Here is a 22,519-nt window from a genome sequence, read left to right as displayed (position 1 = left end):
GGCAGAGAGGCGAGGGGCGAGCGGGAGCCCAGGCACAGAGCCTCCCTCTGTGCTACCCTGCGAACGGGGGCTGCCGGCACTGCTGCAGCATATCCTCCATGGGTCACTGGCTCCAGCAATTCCTCCCAGCGCCCCTTCCTGGGAAAGGGAGCCGTTTCCCAGGTGCAGCTGGTGGCTATGGCTCCTGTCGTGCTGCATCACTGGCCGCTGCCACACCGGAGCGAGGGCAGAGGCCATCAGCTGCCTGCTGAAGATAAGCCTTTTGCTACCACTTCCCCCAGCTCCAGCAGCCCACAGAGTCACCCCCCCACTCCGTCCCGAGAGCATCTGGGGGAGACGATGGGCAGAGCAAGACGGGGCAAGCGCTGCACCCTGCCCTGGCCCCAGCCCAGGAGGGTGGGGGGTCCCACCACCCTCCCCAGCCCCGTGCATCAGCAGGATGCCCCGCTCGCAGCTGAGTCAGCCCTGGGCTGGCGTGGGGGAAGTCTTCGTTTCCTCTTGCACCACCAGCCCGAAACCTCAGCAGAAGGACCATGTGCACCCTGGGGTTCCCACACCACCCCGGCGCCTGCCCCGTGCCTTCCCCTCCCCGCTGGCAGCCGTCGAGCGAAACCAGCAGCACATGCAGGCAGGGAGGAGGCAGAAGGGGAGGCAGCGGCCCCCTGCCTTGGCACAGCACTTCTGCTCCGGAGCACACAGCTCTGCTCAGCAAGCGAGCAGGGACAAGGAACCGCTGCTCTGCTTCCCCAGCGATGCCCAGACTCCCTGGCTCCTCTCCCTTCCCCGCTCAGTTCATTGCACCAAGGACCAGCTCCTGTCCCTACCGGCAAGCAGAGCTTTATTCCTCCTCCCACCCAACATAAACCCCCCTTCTCCAGTCCCCCAGGCACCCTTACAAAGAGCATTGTGCCAAAGCAGAGAGCGGCTCTGGAAAAGCCTAATCCTGCGTCTGATCTCTTCCCACTCGCCCCTGGGCACCCCGAGCTGCTGCCAGCAATGCCTGGGGTGGCTGCGCCCTTGCAAACCGCCTGGAAAGTCCCTCCCTTTCAGCTCTTACTGAACCCAGATTTTTTAGGTAAGAGGGTTTAAATATGTGTTAAATCCCAGTAAGCAGCAGAGCTGCTGGGTCTAGTCTCCTGGTCTGCCTGGGACCTTGCTCACCACTGCAAACTACCCCTGCTTTCAGCTGGCTCCTGCCCTGCTGGGCACCAGCATCCCCTCCCCGAGGGGGCCTGGGCGCTCCCTGGGTGCTGGGATCCCATGGCAGGACACCCTGCCTCGTGCCCTAATTTTGGGGCTGCGTTTGGAGATCATGGGGGTCCTGGGAAATGCACAGTGCTGGAGGGAGGGCACTGGGAGCGCTCTGAGCATCCTCCAGCGCTGGCACCAAGGGCTGCTGGCTCCCCACCTCCACTGGACCAAACGGGAGAGGGATAGCATCCCGGCTTTCGGGAGCCTGCTGGCTCCTTCTCATCCCAGTGCTGGCAGGAGCTAGGGTGGAGGGGACCCACCACACCTCGTACGCCCTGTGCCCTTCTGCTCTGCTGGCCTTCCGGAGGCAACGAGGCATGGCCTGATGGCAAGTGGCATCTGCCATCTGATTCAAACCACCTTCCATCAGTGCCATCCCCGCCCGGCGACGGGGGCCGCACGCCTCATTACCCCCAGCGCTTTGCCAACCGGTGCAGTGGCGCAGGGGGCTGCGCTCCCCTCTGAGCATCCACCCTGCTGCCTGCCTGCACCCTCCTCCTCCTCCTCCCGCACTCCTCCACGGGCCCAGGTAGGCGTCTCTGCCCGCTGCAGGGACAGGGACCTAATGCGCCCAGACAGGGAACAGATGGCAAGAGCCATTAGGCTGAAGACCTCCTAACTGTCACCTCTAGGAAAACCACTTAAGACAAGTCCCTGAACAGAGGATGGGGACTTGCACCGTGCTGAAGGCTGGAGCCACCGCGCTGCTAGCTCATTCCCCAGCACCGTCTGACCATGCTCTCAATTCCCCTTTCTGCCCTATGGCTCTGCTTTATTTCGGTTCCCCCAGCTCACTGGTCCCCAAAGCAAACCGCACCTTATAATTGACGCTGGAGGTGCATCACCCCTTCCCCCTTTTCTCCCCAGCTCGTGGCTAACCCCTGTGTTGCTTCACATCCCCCCTTCCAGCTCCTTCCCCACCATTCTGGTGTTCTTGCTGCTAATTTTGCTTTGGCCACCCGTTCACAGGCACCATTACAGTTCCCCTTCCCTTGGCCACAGAATGGGATGCGGCGTGTCCACCCCACTCACCTCCCACAGCAGGGAGCGGGACCCAGCGGGATCCAGCCACACCGGGCTGCAGGGTGCAGGTCCCCCCACATCTGTGGGGGTCACAGGCCAGATCCTGCATGGCAGAAGCCCATCAAAAGGCAAATAAAGCTGCCGCCTCTCCGGCCGGCATGGGGATGCTGCGTCCTGGGGAAGCTGCCTGGGGGTCCCCAGGGATGGGACTCAGTGGCACAGCCCTCCCCAGCCCTGGGTAGAAAGACCTGTTATCTCTGGAAATAAATCAGGCCAATATTTAAAAATAAAGGTGCCGGCAGGTGCTTGACTCCCAGAGAGGGCTTGGAATAAATAAACCCGCAGCAAGTGGCAGGTGGTGGCCAATTCCTTAATCTGCCCTTTTACTAAACATATACCGAGCGAGCAGCCAGCAACAGGTGGCAGGGGCTGGCCAACGCGCCCCGATCTTGCTATTTTTAAAAAGAGCTTATCTCTCTGTAGTTGGAGGTTTTTTACATAATCTTCAGCCGGCAAATGCTAGTCCTTCCCCTGCAGGGAGAAAGGGGCAGCGGGCAGGGGACCCCTTGGCCCGTGCCATGGGGACCATGTGCTGGCCCTGGAGGGGACATGCTGATTCCCAGGGAGGGGATGGGACTGCTCAGGGGAGAAGCACAGGGTGCAGACAGCCCTAGGGTGGCTCTGCTCCTGCCAGAGCTACACCAGCCCCCGGGTGACCCAGGGGTAGTCACTGCTCGCCTTTCACCCCCAGCTTGGGGACAAATAGGGCAGGACTGGAGGGGACAAGTGATGGGAGGGGATGGATGGCCAGCCGTGCTGGTCCCTCAGAGCCCACCCAGGGCAGCCCCAAAGGCAGCCGCAGACACCCAGCTCTGGCCAGAGCAGCAGGATGCCTCTGGCTTATTTTCCCCCTTGTGCTTCTGCTTTTTGCCTCCCTTCGGCGCCTGCCCGCGCTGGGGTTTATCTCCCTGTGCTTGCCGGCTCAGTGAGCCAGGGCTTGCAGCCAGGAGACCAGAGCCAGTTCTGGATTGGGAAACCCATCGAGGTGGCTTCTCCCCAGCCGAACAGAGAGCAGTGACAACCCTGCCACCTTCCCCTTACCTGTGGGCTGCTGGTGCCAAATCCCAGGCTAGGGGTGGAGGGGACGGACATTGAGTGCGGGCCCATGGGGGAGCTGATGACGGAGAACGGAGGTCCCATGCCATTGATCGGCGAGCTCAGGGTGCTGATGGGCGAGTGGAGCTGGCCCGGGGAGCCCAGTGAGGAGCCGATGCCCGGCCCAATGGACGGGTGGAGGGATGGGGTGGCCATGGGCCCCCGGCTCGTGGGAGAATTCAGGGACGTGGAATTGACTTGGTTGGAGAAATCTGCAAAGGAAGAAAGAGAGAAACGAGGCTGAGTCTCCCATCCAGGACAGGCTCTGACATACAGCCGCAGCAAGCCCTGAGCAGCAGCCCCCCGCACCCTGCCGAGGGGCTGCTCTTCAACCTGCCCCTGAAATTCCCAAGGCATCCTCCATCTTTCAAAACCACCTTCTGCTGGAGCACCTCTGCAGGTGTTAAGACACTGAGAGCATTTCTGCCTGGACAGCCTGTCACCACTGCCCTCCTCCAGGTCGCCCACCCACTGCACCCCAGCTCTAACTCTGCCACGGAGGCAGCATCTCTGCTCCAGCTGATGATGCACGGGTAGCGACCCCACCACAGATGCCCTCTGTGCTGCAGCATAATCCAGATTTATCACAGCATGGCAGGGACAGGCCATGCACGGGGAGCGTGGAGGGGCTGTGTGCCTGGCAGCACCTGCACACTGCAGTGGTGGGGAGGACAGTTTATAGAATCATAGAATCATTTCGGTTGGAAAAGACCATTGAGATCTTCAAGTCCAACTGTTAACCCCGCACTGCCAAGTCCAGCACTAAGCCACGTCCCTAAGCACCACATCTACGCATTATTTAAACACCTCCAGGGATGGGGATTCTACCATCTCCCTGGGCAGCTGGTGCCAATACCTGGCCACCCTTTCAGTGAAAAACTTTTTCCTAATATCCAATCTAAACCTCCCCTGGTGCGAAGAGGGGTGGCGAGAACTTGTTTGTGCATTGCACATGTGCTTTGTGTGTCTGTCCAGGGCACCAGCGTGCCATTGGGATGCCTGCATGTGCCAGCACGGAGGAAGATGCCTGCCTGCCACGTGGGTACCAGCGGGCACCTTTCTGCCGGCAGCAGCGGCTGGGCTGTGTCCGCTGGCACCCCAGCAGCTCCCCCGTCCTGGGGGAGCAGGAGGAGGAGGGGCGGGAAGAGGGGGTTAAAAATAGACTCCAATTCTCCCAAGAGGAGACATGGAGCCATTCCTGGCACATTTCCTCCTCATCCTGTCACGCTGCTTGCAAAACAATCCCGAGCGAGGAAGGGGCTGGCTCGTGGCCCCCCGGCAGGCTGCAAGGAGGAGCTGCCGGAAGGCAGCAGGGACCGGGGACTGGAAGGCAGTGGGGACAGGGGCCCTGTGGCATTGCCACCGCTCACCCCAACATCCACCAGGACCCCCAATTCACACCAGCAAACACTGGCCCAGAGAGGGGCAGGCACCCACATGGCCAATTGGCCAGGGGCTGTTCATGGCAGGGCTGGGAGCCACTGCTTTTGGCTACAAGCCCCAGAGTTAACTAAATTCTGGGAAATACTGTCTTCAGTCACCTGTATGGGGTCAGCTATCTCCCCAGGGGTTTGGAGCAATTAGCATACAAATGTTACACAGTGGGAAACCCACTTGCTGAACCCAAAGCCCAGCCCCAGCAATCTTCCTTGAAGATCACCAATCCTGGTTGGGAAACCCCAGCACAAGGAAGCAAAGGCCCAGCAAGGCAGCAATGCTCCTCTCACAAAGCCATGCACCCAGCATCCCACCGCCGCACCCAGCATCCCACCGCTGCACCCAAAGCCCCATCACTGCACCCAGCATCCCACCGCTGCACCAAAAGTCCCACCACTGCACCCAGCATCCCATCATTGCACCCAAAGCCCCATCACGGCGCCCAGCATCCCAGCGCTGCACCAAAAGTCCCACCACTGCACCCAGCATCCCATTGCTGCACCCAGCATCACGCTCCTGCACCCCACATGGTCACACCTCCCCCCCCAGCACCTCCCCTCCAGCCTTGAAGCATTCAGCCCCATCCCTGCCTTGTGTGGGTGCTGGTGGGGCGCAGGGACCGCCAAGGTTTTCTCCCGGGAAGAGCCACTGCCATGGGCAGCCATGCTGTCCTGGTGCCCAGAGCCCCCTGTGGCACGTGCCCCCCCCACGCAACCCAGCCGTCGCCAGCACGCCCCTGATGTGCCGTCCCCACCGCAGGTGTAACAGAATTACACACGCCACGGGAGAGGCTCGCTCCCTGCACAGATAATTCCTTAAATCCCCAGACAAGAGCCAGAAGTAGGATCCCTGGGCCAGAGAGCAAAGGGGGCTTGGATGCAAAAATGGGGATTAGGCTCCAGGGTGCTGCCAGTTCCCTCTGCCTGGGTGTCCTGTTCCATCTGAGACAGGCAGAGGGGACATGCACCCGGACCCTGTGTCCCTGCCAGGTGCCAGTGTTGATGCCGAAAGGAGCACGCCGGGACCACCCGCCCTGGCAGGCATCTCTGTGGCCAGGGCAGAGGCGAGCATCCCTGTCCCTGTGGGGCTGGCCTCGCCATCGGCTCTCGCAGGATGTTGATATAAAACAACCACCGGCCACCACGTCACCCGCAGCTGAGTGACGTGCGGGCGGCACAACAGGAACCCCGGGAAATTCCTCAAGGCTTCGTGGTCTGCTCCTGGGGTTTAGCACAGCGGGACAGAGTGATTCCTGGCTCTCTGCTTTTTGGTGGAGTGGGGCCAGGTGCTGTGGTGGGCTCTGGCAAGCCGGGGTGTAGCCATGCCCCCACCGCCGTCCTGGGTCTGGGGGGAAAGGCGGGAGCTCATCCTGCAGCAATTGTGTGTCTGGGTACGGGGTCCCAGCCAGCTCTAATCTGGCCGACCCCCAAAACCAGCTGCTAGCCAACGTGATGGACGGGACACCTTCCAAGGATGCGCTGGATCCCTTGGCCAGAGGAAACAGGCACTTGACCTGCCGGCAAAGGGAAGGCAGCGAAGCACAGTCCTTCCTTTTAAAAGATCCTGAATATTTAAGGCAGGAGAGGTCACAGGCAGGTTACTGGCGACCGGCCCGTGCCTACTCAAGCACATCAGAAAGCAAAGCACGTGCGGGGCCAGCACCTCTCCCAAAATACCCATCCCCTGGGTACCATGGGAGCTCCCCATCCCCAGGCATCCCACGCCTCCCAGCCGGCTCCCCGCACCCATCCTGTTTACATGCTTTGCTTTCCCCACAGACACGATCCCCGGCACCCAGCGAGGAACTGGGTGTGTGTGGTAGGGGTTGGTCTGGAGAAAATAATTCAGGCAACAACAACAGAAAGGAAAGGAGGCGAGAGGAGGACTAACCCTGCACTGAACAGGCCTGCCAGGGAGAAGCCTGTGCAGGCACGGACACATTTGGGTGTGTTTTCACCCAAAACCTTTGGCCAAACGCTCTGAAATCTGAACCAGACCTGAACTTCTTGAGAGCACCATGACTCAAAGCCCAGTTCAAAGCAAGCCCTTGGACTCTGGGATGTTCCCAGTCCTCATAAACACACCTTCTCCTCTGCAGCCCAAACCCCAGTGCAACAGCGGCAGCCGTGGGAAACATTTACCCTCAGCCAACCGGCAAATATGGAAAAGGGTTTGGGTTTGGGGTTTGGGTTTTTTGGCTTAGCAAAATGAAGAGTCCACCTCAGGCAACTCAGCGCAGATGCTGCCAGCCCCCAGGTGAAGGGTCAGTGCTCCCAGCAGGGAGATGCATTTGGGGAAAATAACGACTCGAGGTGGAGAGGTGGGGATGTAGAGCTGGACAGGAGAAGTCTGCCCGCCTCACTCATCACAGGCATCCTATAGGACCTGGAATGCTAAAGGAACGCTAGCAAAAAACAATCTAAAAAGGAGAAAAAGCCTAGATTGAGGAAATAGCCTTAATAGAAACAAATAAACCCCCAAACTGATGCATACCACTTGGACTGCAGCAAACAGGAGACCTATTTTCCCAAACACATTTTCAGTTCAAGTGGTGTGAGACTATTCATTTTTCTTGCATAGTTTTGCCATTTAAAGCCGTTGTGTGTGACTATCTCTTGACCAAAATAAACTGTGCTGGTTTCTAAATAAAATAAATAAATAAATAAACTCCTTAAAGCATTTCCCCTCTTGCCGCACCCATAAATTGCAGCTATTTTCTCTGTGTGTCCTTTGTTTAAAACACAACGACCTCTATATATCTTATAAGATGCCCCATGGCAGTTGGGAGATCAGAACGAGAGCTCTTTGGCAGCTAAGGAATTTGCAGTGAAGCTCCTTTTCTTTCTCAAAAACCATGAGCCCGCGAGCCAGAAAATCTGGATGGGAATTTTTCCCAACGAATATGACATTTAGGGCAGAGCCCCAGGATCCAGCTCAAGCGGCCAAGCCAGGCGGCGGTGCGGAGCCATGCGCACACCTTCAGCTCTCCTCCACAGCAGGGGAAGACGATTCAGCTGAAACCATCACACAGAGACTAGAGCCAGCGGGTTTTGATCTGGCCTCCAGATAAGGAGCCTGAGTCTTGTTTTTCTGGCACGGTGCTCGTCGCTGCCCTTTGCCTTAGCAGATACCTGTCCTTGCAAGATCTCTTTTGGATGCCGTCACCCCTGCTTCACAGCTGGGGAAACCAAGGTATCGGGAGAGCGATGCTCCTGATGAGGCAGTGGCCCCACCGGCAGACACAGACGCCACAAGTAGGGCACAGGCTTACGTGACCTTCAGCAAGGTCATGCAGGAAACTGGAGCCAAAGCTGGGAATAGATCCTGGCTATTGCAAGACACAGGCTAGCATCACGACTGCTGAATCAACCTTCCTCGTATTTTTATTTTCTCTCCTGCCTCCGTGACAGACAGCAATCTCTTACCTACTATTAATTTTCAATAAGAGAAGAAAACATCTTCATGAAACATTTGTCCCCATCCTCACCTGGCTGCATCAGACACTCAGACCAGGTAGACAATGTCCCTGGGCAGCCTCACTGCTGTTTTCCATCCCCTTGGCATCCTTGGGGCCAACAGCCGAAACCTCCAGTTTGGCCCAGCAAACATCCATGTCTGGATGCAGCCTGGGCGGGCAGGTTTAGACCCATGGGAGCGCTGAAAGCATCCAACCACGCCACCAGCCCTCGCAATACTTCCCTGTTGCATTTCACCATCCAGTGCAGGGGACTCAAGTGTTGCTGCTTGGCCAGGGTACGTCCACAGCAGCCTGACAGCTAACAACAGCTTTTGCTGATATGGCAACACCAAGAAGGGCTGTGATTTTAACATTTCAGGACCACAAAATGGCCCAGAGCAGAAACTATTACAACAGCACAGAGGTGCTTTTTTCCCAGGATAGCTCATTTGTACCAGAATAAACTGTACCAGCATAAGCTTTCACCAGTATAATCTTCATTTATGCCTAAGAGGCTTTGCCAGTAAAACTACAGTGACCTAGCTCTGCTGGAAAACCTTTTCTCCCATATCCAGGGAGTTTACTCAGCAGCTCAGTGGCTCGGCACTCTGCTTCGGAGAGGGGAAGTTAAAAAAAAACCAAACATATCTCACAGCACAGACTCCTGGAGCCATACTTTTCTGCAGTCGAGGAGGGTTGGGGACCCAGGACACAACCCCACAGCCCAGCTGAGTGGGATCAGAGGGGTCTGCAGGCACCCCACGGCTCCAGGGAGCCACCACGGTGCAAGTGCCCCACGCGCCCAGCCCTGACGCCAGCCGAGATTTGGAAAGCCGCCCGCATCCCCCAGCTTCCGTTTTTGGTGGTGTTTTTTTTTATTTTATTTTTTCCCCCTCAGCACCTCTTCCTCCGTAATCAGAAAGCAGATCAATTCTGGGTATTAAACAGCAGGAAATTCTAAATTTGGGTTGCCACTCCCTTCCTTAAGTCAGCCCTCCACGTTAGGGCTTTGCAGTGCTGTGGGGCCACGTTTGCAGGGGATCAGGACCAGCAGCTGAGATCACGCTTTTGGAAACACCCTCCTCCTCTGCTCTCCAGCGTCTCTTTGGTGTTGACCAGGTTCAAAACTCTTGACACCCAAATGCACAGGAATCTGCACGTAAATGCAGGGCACTGAGCCCTGCGAGCACTGTTCTTTCTTTCCGTGCCTCTGTGGGTGGTGAGTTTCCCTGAACAAACTCGGTAGTGAAAATCACCGTCCGTTTGCTCTCACTCCTCAAAAGCAGTGAAGAAATCGCCCCGTTTGCTTTCCATCCAAGGAACCTCAAATGATGGAGGTTTCCACCTCCCTTCCTTTCGCCTTCCCCGGTGCAGCCAGCACAGCAAACCAAGGCACCACCGGCGAACAGCCTGCACCCACCTACGAGGCGGGATGCTGACAGCAACGGGCAGGCAGCAAATCTGGGCAGGACACGACAGTTTGACCGTAGTTTCCATTTGAAAATCGCCATGGTAATACAGTGACCACAAGAGGTCAGGTCCTCACTTTTGTCCCTGATCAAAACTCACAGAGAGTATGTTTACAGCGGATGAATTTAAATAGCCCCTGGCCTACAATCTTGAGTAAGTCTGCTCTCAATTTATACCAGCGCAGCTGAGAACTGAAGCAAGGATGGAGCAAGAACCGCCTCGTCCCCTTCCAGTGCTGGCTGCTGCCGTGGACCTGACAGTGCCCGACTTGGGCAAACTCAGGAGGCTGACCCACACGGTGCATGTGGCTGTCACCCCAGAAAAGCACCCCTGGATCCAAGAGACAAGCATCATCTCGTGGCCCAAGCATATTAAACTGCACTTATAGCACCTTGCCCAGCAAGGAGAAGCAACTGATCCCCTTAAACCACTCAGGTGCCAGGCGTGTGGCAGGGGCATCCCTGGGAATGGACATCCAAAGGTGTCAGAAGAAGCAGCTGTATGTTATCCGTACATCCCTTCTGAGCACTGCTGCCACAGCTATAGGTAAAAGGGTGCAGGAGCACTGGTCCACAGCGCAATCAAGCGTGTTGGTCCTCAGTAGCTGCGATTTCACCAAAAAATAACTTGAATTGCGGGGGTTTTTTTACATTTCTGGACCTGAGTACAAAGACAAATCCAAGAACATCCCTCACAGCCCCCCCCTTCGCCCCCCCCCCCGAAGCCTGCACGGGAGACAGCACACAGAAATGTGTCTTTTTGCAGGCATTTAAAAGTGCAAATGCCTTATGTTTGGGGCTTGGTGAACGTGCAGTTTCTCTTCAGGAACCTGCTCCGAGGTTTGGGAGAGTTCCTTCAGCTGCGATCAGCACTTTCCCCTGAGAAGTGCCAGGAGATGCTGTGGCGGTTTGAGCCACACTGAGATGGTGAGAAACACAGTTTCGGCTGCTCTCTGCTCCAGGTGGGTTCTTCCTCCCGCTGGCTTTCACTTTGACCAAACTAAAACCTCAAAGCCACACAGCTTCTCATCCCTGCTCCCCTCTCCCACCCGAGCCAGCCAAAACCTGCCAGCAAGAGCTGCCAAACCCAGCAGAGGCGCGTTTTGGGGCTTCGAGCCCAGCATTGGGGTCCCCTTCCAGGGGGTTTCCTTGGCTGGAGGAAATTCAGCAGCACCTCTCTGCGTGCTGCCAGCCTTGCAGGCGATGGGCAGGCATTAGCTACTGCCTCCTGCCAGCATTCCGCTTTATGGGCTTGACAGGCTGTGGCATGAGATTACGGTGCCCAAGAGCAGCTTTTCCACTGCACTCTGCACGCCAACCCCTCCTTCCCGCAGCCTGAGCCCCTGCTGCCACCGCTCAGGGAAACCTCAGGTCTCCTCTCAGAAGCTGAAGGGGAAGAAGCAGTGCAAAAGCATCCTATCGCCGGGCCAAGGGGTTCTCCAAAGTGGTTCCCACCCCAAACCTCATAGCAGCACTCCACGGAGCGGGCAGCATCCCTACCCCATGGGGCAGAGCTGGGACACCTCTGTCCCTGCAGCTCCAACACTCGTTCTCCCTCTCTGCCCTATTTTATTTTCTCCTCTGAATGCAGCTTTGCAGGTAACATCAGACCTCCCCAGCACCAAGGAGAAAGACGACTATGTGGTCGTGTGGACTCAGGCTGGCAAGTGCTGGGTGGCGTTTGGGGGGTCTCTCCCCAGGCAACCTGCGTGGATGACCACAGGCTCACCAGTACTCCCATTTTCTGGCTTAAAGCACCGCAAGGTCACCTTTGGGAGACACTCACCCCTAACTCACCCCATCGCCTGCTACAGCCCGGATGCCCAGAGGTCTGGTGATCCCCCACCACAGGACCCACAGCAAAAAATGGGATGCTTCTGCCTGATGCTTCCGCGCCAGCATGGATCGGGGGGAGCAGCCCCACTGCAGATGTGTGTGCACAGGGGGGGCACAGACCCCACACCGGGGCTGACCAAGCATGCTCAGCGCTGGCATGCGGGCTCATTTTGCCTTTTTTTTTGCCTTTAAAACCCCATCCTACCCTCTCAGAAGCCCTCTATAAGCACATCCCGCTCCCGGAGCCCCTGGCAGAGCTGGAAGCCTGCAAGGGCTATTCCCGTCTCTGAGGGGGAAGGACTCAAAAAGAGGAATTTTCCAGAAGCCGCTCTCCCTGCAAGCTGCCATGTCACCAGAGGAAACGCTCGCAAACGCCTCTTCCTCCAGCGCTCCCGGCTTCCTGCTCCGACGCACCCCCATCACCACCCATCTCCCCCACCCGCGGCGGACCCCCCACCCATATTTTCTTCCGTTTGCCCCTCCCAAGCAGACGGGGCAGGCTCCGAGACCCCCTCGGCGTGGAGAAAGTAAAAGCAGGAAGCGTGGGCAAGCGGGAGAGCGTTGACATATGGAAAGTGTGAGGAGCCCCTCGGAGAGCAAAGGGGGAGGCGAGCCCAGGGGAGGGGAGCGGGCAGCGCAGCTCGGCTCTCCCCAGCCTGGCAGTGGTGGGTGGAGGGGGAGGGTGCACCCAGGCAAACAAGGATTCTGCTGATAAAGCAAATGTGACTCAATCACATGCTTGTGCAAAGATGTCACAACAGTCCTGAGAAATTACAGGCTCCTATTTCATCCCTCAAGGGCCAGCGCTGTCCTTGCTCTTACAATGCGCTCTGTTCTGCTGTCAGCGGCTCAGCGAGTGCCCCTAATTTACTGGCTGGGAACCCGCTGCAGGAACAGGCAATAATAGGTGCAGTGTAGTGTCACTGCCAGGGCTCCTGGGCTGGCAGTGGTGCCGGGAGGCGTCTGCTGAAGGACTCAACGCGGCAGCTCTTTTCAGCTCCTGCCATCGCAGCCCGAAGCGGGGGCTGTCCGGCCCCTCCAAGCCCGGCGCTTTTTGGGGTACAGGTGTTGCCTGGCACATGGCAGCGGGATGGGGGCTGCTGCCCCCCACCCGGCTCTCTGCCCCAAACATGGCGGTGGTAGGAGCTCCTGAGCAAACCCCGCTTGGGGTGGCATCTCTCCATCTTCCGGGGTGCCCCCATGCACCCCCAAAAGGGAAGTCTGGGGGACCCAGACTTCACTCCCAAAGCACAAAGGCTGAGCCCTTGTCACTGCAATTGTCCCCTGTCACTAACCTGCCCCAAACACAACCAGAAGCAAAGCAGGCCATGCTGAGAGGGGACTTGGACCTGCTGGCACCCTTCCAGCCTCCAAAGAGCATCGGTGAAGCCAAAAATGCAGCAGAAGATGCTAACAGAGGGGAAGATGCTCCCTCTGTTCTGCAAAGATGGAGAGCTGCACCTGGGGGTCCCTTCAGCCTTCCCTGACGGGCATCACCAGCGTGGGCACAGGGTGCTGGTGGCACCCAGGTGCCTCCCTACGTCCACCTGTCCTCTCGCAGGAACTGGGGAGCTCTGCTTGAAGCCCCTCCCCCGCCCTGCCCACGCTGACCTTCGCAGCCTCCCTGACTCCATCCCGTTCTCCGAAAAGAGCACGGTGAGAGCAAAAGCGCAGTGGTCCCGCAGGTTGCTGAAGCTCATTATGGCCTTTTAATTACATTCAATTGCAGTTTTATGGGTTTACGGGCAAATTGGAAGTGAATTTGAAATTAGAATTGCCCTTGAGGGGGTGCTACGCTCTGAGCTATGAAAAACCAAGCAGGATCCAGTGAGACGCAAGGGGAGCTCGAAAGCATTAGTCTTGCTCTAGCAGAAAGAGAAGTTTCGTCTCACGTCGAAGCTCCCCCAGGACCTCGTGGCAACGAGCCGCACACGTGGCACGTGCCAGGGCCGCCAGCGAACCCGGATCACACGCTGCCCCACATCATTGCACCCCAGCAGCCGGGTCCCTTCCCCATGCTGCGCTCCCGACAGCGGGATGGATGTGAGGAAGGGTCTCAGACTTGGAGCTAAGCAAGCTCCCCTGCTAGGGAAGCTGCTGCCTTGAGCCCTAAAATACTCCCCTCATCTCTCAATCCCTCAAAACGCTCCAAGCAGGCAGGGGAAGAAGCAGCCCAAAGCGTGCCATGACGCAGGGCTGAGAGCTCTGGTGAAGGGGAGCTCCCGGCTCTGAATTGGGGCTGCCGACCCCCAGGGTCAGAGGGGACGCTCCGCTCCCCACGAGCCATGCCCATGGCTGGGTTACAGCCCGCTGCGGGGCTCACAGCCCGGGGGGCAGTAATAAATGGCCCCGCTGCTTCCCACGGCGTCACCCCTTGGGATGTGCCGCTGCCCTGCCTGCCGGCAGCTGGCGAGGGGACCCCACACCTCTCCGTATTCTCCCTCCAGGGATCTGGGATGAGCCAGATCCCAAAGACCAGGTGGGAGAGCAGCCCAGCGGCTCTCCCTGCCACCAGCTTTGAGATCTGGGGGCTAAACCACATCCTTCCCCCTTACTAACAGCTCCTAGAGGTGCAGAACCCAGAGATGCCGGGGGCAGTGCCACATCCACCCTGTGTCTGCCAATTACCGGGATGGACCAGAGGTGCTGGCAGGAGAGACAGCACCTCCACACTTCCGAGTCAGTGCTGAGAGCAATCGCTGGCCCACATCTCTTTAAAAGGTCCCACACTGGATGTGCAGGATCCATCCAATGGGACAAGCTCCATCCTTGGGGTCTGAGGCAGCAGGAGGAGGTGAGAGGGGGAGGATACGGCCACGTATTGCGGATTCCCTTCTGCGTCTGGCTTCCAGGAACAACGGCCTACAAACCACCAGCCAGACGGATTATATTACGGTGCTGTGCGCGTGCATTAATCCAGATTTGAGATAATTACAGTCATTCACTTGGCATAATGGGCTTTAATTGATCCAACGCGGCTGGCGCTGGTGTTCGCTGCCAGTGTGCAGCTGGCATCCCAACACCCCGAAGCTGCACTGCCACCAGCCACACCGCGACCAGCAAAAGGCAATGCCACTAACTGGTTTTGCACAAACCCAGTTTTCCGGAAAAAGAGGTATGGTAGTTTTCCTCAGGAGATGCTGGATGACAGCAAGTGACCACAAGGCCACATGGGTCTTCCCATCCCTCAGCTGAGACACAGCAAGCCTGGCTTGGGCATGAGGTGTCTCACCTGGTCAGGAGAGATCTTATGTGCATCCAAGTGGGATGAACCATCCCTCCAGAGGGCTTCACTGCTGGGAGCTGTGCAAGGGCAGCCCATGGGAACACCATTTTCCAAGCCTCCTTGGAGAAATGCCCACCTCCCAGCTCATGCTTGGCATTAGGTCGGTCAACAGACGCCTGGAATTCCCTTCCCACCAGCATTTTTGTGCTTTAATGCTCACAGAGCACAAAGAGCTGGAAACCCAGATGGGCAAAGGATCCTAAGGTCCCAAAACAGCCAGCCGTTCCCATCTTAGCTCCTTCTCCACATCTCCACCAATGACTGGAGCACGCTCCAGAGCCAGCCGCTTGCCTCAGAGACAAACCACCCACTTTATCCACTGCAGCTGGAGGTCCAGGGGAAGGAGCCCGAGAACTGGGTGCCTACCCAGGAAGGTGCTGGATAAGATAGGGATGGCAGCTGCCAGAGCCGGGTCACCTTCAATAAAAGGAAGTTCCCTCTGGAAACTAGAGGGCACACATGTTTTTTCAGGAGAAAGCATCTGCCTCCAGTCTTACGTGATCCCCCTGGATTCAGTAACACCCACTGGCCAGGAGGGAAGGTTTAAGCCCCCTCGGCGCCAGCCGTGTGGCCAGCGGGATGGGCAGGCAGGGTCAGTGGGCTGCTCCCCCTTCCCGGGTGACAGAAGAGGCTTCAGAAAGTCTTTCCCCATCCCAGCAAGGTTGCAGCAAAGGACGGTCTGCCTGCAAGCTGTCTTTGGGTTTGAGTTTCTGGTTCAAATCCAAAGCTAATTAGGCTGTGCCAAGTCCAATCAGATAGCCTCAGCTAATTGAGCTCGGCATGGTTGGGTCAATGTCCAGCGGGTCTCCGCGTTCCAGGCGTTTCATCAGTCCACAGATAACTGTGAGGGCCTGGGAAGGGGAAGGACCCCTACAAAAATGTTCACTTCACGTATAGTCAGAGCCTTTCCCTGCTGGAACTGCATATGGCCCCAGGTTAAACCCGCGGATGCTGCCAGCATCGTCCTCGTGCCTGAGGAACCCCAACGGATGAAGATGCCCCAGCAGCAACGCTGCGGCAGGGCTCACAGTGAGCGAGCGGAGGATGAAATAGGGCGACTGTCCCCTATGCTCTGGTGTGCATCTCTCACGGTGTCACCCCGAGACCAGGCGCTTGGTGAGCTATACCACATGCCATACATCACCCGGGCAGCAGACCCACCAAACCATACAGCAAGAACAAACCAGCTAAATTCCCAGCCACGCTGGCTACTGAAAAACCAGTGACACTAATGGGGCACTGCATGCTCCACACGCTCCACACGTCTACCAATGTTCCCTCCAAAGCTGGCTTAGATGTGCGATGTGCCTGCACCAGACTGCAGGCTCCAGGCTCCAGAAGTAGGGTTTTCCCAAGCCAACACCGCGGCTCTGCGAGCCAACGTGGCTGCTGACACGCGGTCAGCAGCGGCTCCCAGACATGCCTGGGCACCGTGACCTGGCTGCAGCCGGGCCAGGAGCAGAGGGAGGACTGCAGGGCAGCCAAGCACTGGTCTCAGGGTGAGCAGCGAGGCAGCCGTAGCGAGTGCCAGGGCAGGAACCGAGCTGGACAGGAGCATTTTGCTCCCACGAGCAGGTCGGAGCTGTGGAAAAGCCCCACGCAGACCCACAGGCAGATGCACGGTTGAACCCAGCAGCTGAGGCTGCTCCCAAGGCTGCGGGGCGTTTACTCCAGCTGCCAAGTACCCCCGTGCCTGCCTGGCAGCCGGCAAGTGACTGCACCCCAGGGCAGAGTGCTGGGCGCGAGAGCAGAGGAGGAGAGGGGCTTTGAGGAAGCCCTTCCTTGGGCAGTTATCAGAGCTCTGCCAGCTCCAGACTTCCACAGCAGATTATGGTGAGGAAAATGACAATGTCCAGCTTCCTAAAAACCATGTACTGCCTTTTTTCCTCCAACCCTGCCTTCGCTTTCAGGCCCGAGCATCATCCACCTGGGCAGGAAGATGGCAGCCTCGATCTCTGCGCCGGCAGCGGGAACACCGAGCGCAATCCCTGCGTCCGCCCCCTCCACCTCCGGCTGCTGGGGAAAGGCTGTTCCTCTTCAGCTGACAAATAGATGAGACATTTCATTAATAAACCTCAGCTTCTCCTAACACTTCTGATTACGATCTCTGTTTGGATCCGTGCTCATATTACATGTTCGTCTCAATTATATATTCCCTTCTCTTTAAATCCCCACTTATCTCCCTTACCACGTAAATCACAGAGTGGGCTCTGTTGGTTTTTTTTTCCCTGCCTGCCTGCCTAACTTTCCCTGCTCCAACAGCAGTTAGAAAACAAACAGCAATTTAAACTGCAGTGTCTCCAGATAGCCTTCGAGCTGAGCCCCCAGCAAACCCATCCGGGGGTGGGGGGCTGACATGGGTCCTGCAGAGCCCCCTGCCAGTGCTCGCCTCCAGCCCCACAATGTTTGCAAAACACACTTATTTACTTCTTTCTCAGCCTGGGCCAAATCCTTACTTGGGCTTCCTGGGGACATCTTCCCCCACGAGGTCCTCGGTCCAGCCCGAGCAGAGCATCGCTGCACTGGGTTACGAAATGCTGGCCGGAGCGGCAGTGCAGGGAGAGCCCAGGCTGGCTCCCTCCCCACTGCCCCACATCCCTCTGGCAATTAAGGCAATTGCTTGCATGGAAACCTAATTATATTAGGGAAGTATTTAGTAATTTTTAACTGTTTGGCTCAGCTCGGCTCCCTCCCCTTCCTGCATACCAGCAGTACCGGGCAGAAGTTGCAGCACTGGATTTTCCTCCTCTCCCGCAGCAGCTTTTAAGAGCGAGGAAGAGGAGCAAGCAAGATGGTGTGATGGGCAGGCAGCAGGATGGGTGGCCCTGGCTGAGCCAGGGAGTCTCCCACTGCCCTCTGGCCCTGCAGCCGTTTGCCTGCAAGGTCAGTATGGGATGGCCGTGCCCCACAAGCGTGAATGCCCAGCCCTCGCATGCAGTGGCCTCGCGATGCCACCATCAGAAAGATGCTCCATGGTCCTCTGCTTACAGCACTTGGCAACCCACTGCACCAGGTGGGTGGCCAGCCCCTGACGTGTTGACCACCTCAACTGCAAATTCAACACCCCAGCTGTAAGGTTTTGGTGTGCCTGTGCTCTGGATGTGTCTCCATCCTCCACAGGTCACTGCTGTGGCAAAAGCCCAGGTGGGCAAGTGCGCAGCAGAGGCACCACTACCCAGAGACCAGGAGCTCCCACCAGGCACCCGCCCTGTGCCCAAGGCACCCTGGAAAAAATTACATCCCCAGGAGCATCTGGGTCCTGTTTGCACAGGGACCACAGGCAGCACTGCAGGAGCCCACCATGAAGAGTGCTGCACCACAGAGAGCTTTGAGCCACGGAGAGCTTTGTACCATGGATTGCACTGCACCATGGAGAGCTTTGAGCCGTGGAAAGCTTTGCACCACAGATAGTGTTGTACGATGGATTGTGTTGCACCACGGAGAGCTTTGCACCGCAGGAGCCCACCATGGAAAACATTGCACCACAGAGAGCTTTGAGCCATAGAGAGCTTTGTACCATGGATTGCACTGCACCATGGAGAGCTTTGCACCACAGTGTTGTATGACAGGATTGTGTTGGACCATGGAAAGCTTTGTACCACAGAGAGCTCTGCACCACAAATGGTGTTGTAGTACAAGGAATTGTGTTGGACCACGGAGAGCTTTGCACCGTGGACAGCTTTACACCGCAGATAAGTGTTGTACGACAGATCGTGCTGCACCACAGAGAGCTTTGCACCGCAGAGAGCGCTGCAGGAGCCCCTCGTGCCAGCTCCCCTCCGTAGGCACACCCAGCCCCAGCTCACCCAGGGGCCAGCAGGCACATGGGGCTCCTCCAGCCCAGCCCCGACCCCCCAGTTCCCACACATGGGGCTGCCGGCTGTGCCTTTAAAAGGCGAGGAGGGGAGCGTGATGGCCGGCGTTTTCCGAAGGACCATTAATTTGCCAGCGTCACATGCTTCGCAGCTGCAGCCTGGCAGTGATTTATACGCCTCTGAAGTTCATCAGAGGGAAAAGTACTTTCCAGGCGCAGCGTATTCCCCTTCCCCTGTCTTCCTCACCGGCGTGAGCTGCCCGCATCCAGAGCCCAGCTAAAACGCCGAGGCCCCATCCATCACCCCCACACGTCACCCCCTGCCCTCGCCACCCAGCCCAGGCACTCCCCTTCTCCCCGGCATCTGCGAGCAAAAGAAAACTTCCTCTGGCTTCCTCGCCTCTCTGACCCACCGATGAGAAAGCCATTAATTAATAAGGGGCAGCACTGATCTGGCTCTTCGGCCGGCCAGGGGACCAGCGAGCCCCCTCCTCCCCATCACCAGGTCCTGTGGCCAAAATAAACGGCAGGCAGAAGGCAGGCGTCCCCCCCTCCTGCCGCCACCCCCCCTGCACACCGTCCTCTGGGGAGGTTCAAAAGTTCAAGATTTTCACATTTCCCTAACGTTATTTCAGGAAATTGCTGGAGAAAGGAAAGACGGCACTGCCGAAAAGGCAGTCCGCGTGTGGATATAATAACACACATAATCCCGAGGCAGGACACAGTGTGCGCCAGGCGTGGCTCGCAAGGACCCCCGTCCCCACCCTGCATGGCACCCACCTTTTATTTTTTGGCTCGGGAGATTCCTTGCACACCGCTGACTTTCGCAGAGTTATTCCTAAAGCAACGCCGAGAGCAAAGCCCGGGCTCACCCACCACCGCTCCAAAGCAAAGCAGCCCCAGCCATGGCAGATGCCGGGAGATGCTGCCACGAGAACCACGGGCTGGCCCCCAGAGCCACAGTGCTCAGAGCACCAGCACTTACTGAATCGTAGCGGCTGGGGTGATGGCGATGCTGCCCAGTGGGTTCAAAGCAACGCTGAGAGCATCCCCCGGAGCAAAGCCCAGGTGCCAGGCGTGCCAGCCCAGCAGCACGGGTGCCTGGGTTCCGGGCCCAGGTCCCCAGGGAACTACAGCTTGGCCCCAGATGTGCACAGGGCTCCCTGCAAATGCTGTCATCAGCTCTGACGTGCTTTTGTGTTACTTTCTTCCTTCCTCTTGAAAGCCTTCAAATTTCACATTTGCACAAACCTCAAAAGTTGCTCAAAAGCGACTGAGTCACACCTGGGTTCTCATCAACATCAGGTTCAGCTACAGTCTTTGCTGAAGGTTCATGGGAAAGGTTCATAAAACTACTGAAACTCTTGGCAAACCTGAATTTGGGGTTATAATGAAATATGAAACTCGACTACTTTCATGTGGTTTGGGGTTTTTTGTTGCAAAACATTTGGTGCAGCAGCTTTGGGTGAGAGCACAACAATCTAGTACACGACAGCGTGTCCATAGGAGCGAGGAATTCAGATACACCCCGGCAGCATTCGGCTGGCAAATGATTAACTCTTATTTGAAGCCATCTCATTAGCGCAGGGGCTGGATCTGTGCCACCGCATGCTCAGGGACGTGGGGCAGAGCTCTCAGCGCTGGCAAGGACCCAAGGCAGGAAGATTGCTTTGCACCGGTGCACCACTACGGCTCCAGCAGCGATGGAGCCGTGGTCATGGCAAAAGTCCGGCTCTGCACCGAGGCAGCCTGGCTCTGCCAGCACCTTCTGCACAGACATGCTGTGCCATAGCACGGCGAGATGTGCCCCGGGCAGACTGCTGCCAGGCACCCATGGGAGCAGGGGGATGGCACCCATCGCATCCCAAGGTCCATCTCATTCAAACAGGGCACCGCACGCCTTTCGGCTGCCAAGGGCAACCTCGGCTGACCGCAAAGAGGGGCTGGGAACCCTTCATGCCCAAGTATCGCTTCATTCCTTCCAAGCACACAGAGAGGGGGATGTTGGTTTGGTTTCCTGAAGGTTCTTTTAAGCTTGCCAAGTTCTTTGGGTGTTCGGAGTTAGAGCTTCTGCTTTGGGGCCACGTTGGATTGTGCTCTGGATTGCCCATCCTGCAGCGTAGTGAAAAGCTGGCTTGAAGCATGGTAAGACCTCACCTACACCATAAGGACAACGGAGGGAGAAGGAAGAACAACGAGCTTGCCTGCACTGGCTTCGCTATTTCCAGTTGGAAAGTGGTGGTGAAGACAACCCCTTGAAAATGAGCAGCATAAGCATCCCAGATTGATTTCCTCAAAGGAACGAGATGATGAGCACTTCCCAGGTATCCGTGACCCTCAGCCACTAAACCCGTGCACATGCTCTCCGAAGGCTCGCTCTCCTCAGGGTCTGGAGGGTCACTTGCCGTGACAGAAAGTGGCTGATGCATCTAAGGAGGTGTGTAAGGCACAGAGCAGCACCTGAAGTCTGCGTACGTGCGAAGGTGGCAAATTGGCCAAGCAAACATTAATGGCAGTGAAAAAGTGTCTGCATCCCTGCTCCCACTGAGATGCAGCGTGAAGGCGATCTCCTGCATTCCCACAACCTGCTGGCATCACCCAGACCACTGCAGGCAGGGAAGAACCGTGAGAGATCAATATCTGCATTTTCACACCTGCCCTTCAGGCTCTGCACGGCATCCGTGGCCGGGAGGGAGCTGGGAAGGTGCAGGGACAGGGACAGGCTGCTGACAGAACTGCTGGCACTGGGCACTGCCTCCGAGAGACACCACATCCCAAAGGAGAGAGCAGGACACCCAGCCCAGGCACCCAGAGGTCAACCGGAATCCAGGACATTTAGAAGGCCGATTAAGGAAGTTTATATTAATTACAGAAATGTGCTAATACCCTGGGAAAGCCACCAACCCTGCAATGTTGTACAAACACGACACTGCTCTTCCTAAGCCATTGCCCCCTGTGGCACGCCAGCAACTAGCTCCCCCCGAGTGGCTCAGCCCCCCTCCACCACAGCCTTCATGTTCCCCCCCTCCATCCTACCTCTGCCATACCTCAGCCCCATCACTCCCACCTCCTCCTGTTTACAGCCCTGGGGCCATTTGCCCCCCCTTTCTTATACATTTTAAAGCTGCCCATTTTAAAGCACTGCTGAAAATCCCCGGGACAACCCAAATAGGTTTCTAGTTGCACAGAAACAAGCGACACCGGAGCCGAGATGCAGCACTGGGATGTTGGGTCACTTTCTGAACACAGCCCAGGCTAGGAAGGGCTTAAACTCACTCATATCTAAACAATAAATAATAATAATGTCGGGTTTTGCAGTGCACTTCTTTCAATATGGGCTGATTAATGTATTTGTAACGAGTGACGGTAAAGATTTTCAAGCCATCTAATTAGAAGGCTGTTTCCTTTCCAGATATGCCCAAGTCCCTTTGGAAAAGGAAACTTGGCCTCCAACGCAACCTCAGTGCTGTGAAAACGCTACCCTGTGTCCTGAAGATTAATCAGATGCTCAACTTCCCTGGGGCATCATTTGCAATTCCCAACCTCCGATACCCTGGCGCCGCCTCCCCTGTGCCTCCCGCTGAAGGAGCAGCCAGCGTCGTGCAAGCTCTGCTCCAAAAGGCACCAAAAAACCCAGGGAGGTGCTGGCATGCAGAGCCGTCCTGGCTTCCCATGGCAGCGATGGTGCCAGGGGACAGCCAACACAATGGGGAGGAGAATGGGACGGTGCCACCCTGCACGCGCCCATGCAAGGGATGCGCGCACGGGGCAGCTCATCCTATTCATCACGG

The 22,519-nt window shown here is 57.2% G+C and overlaps 1 protein-coding gene across 6 annotated transcripts in view; it reads right to left on the bottom strand.

Moving 5' to 3' along the window:
• Positions 1-22,519, bottom strand: part of RXRA (retinoid X receptor alpha) — a 119,178-nt gene that overhangs the window by 37,526 nt on the left and 59,133 nt on the right. For 4 of the 6 annotated variants that reach the window (XM_055720076.1, XM_055720077.1, XM_027809355.2 and 1 more), the window contains exon 2: positions 3,376-3,641. In XM_055720076.1, the coding sequence (XP_055576051.1) occupies positions 3,376-3,641 (266 nt within the window). Of the gene's footprint in view, positions 1-3,375; positions 3,642-19,508; positions 19,664-19,713; positions 19,847-22,519 lie in introns of those variants that run through there. The other 2 variants (XM_055720079.1, XM_055720078.1) reach the window with 2 other exon arrangements.

Source organism: Falco cherrug, chromosome 9 (genome assembly GCF_023634085.1).
Source record: "Falco cherrug isolate bFalChe1 chromosome 9, bFalChe1.pri, whole genome shotgun sequence".
In the NCBI taxonomy this organism is placed as follows: domain Eukaryota; kingdom Metazoa; phylum Chordata; class Aves; order Falconiformes; family Falconidae; genus Falco; species Falco cherrug.
This window is presented reverse-complemented; position numbering and strand designations above follow the sequence as displayed.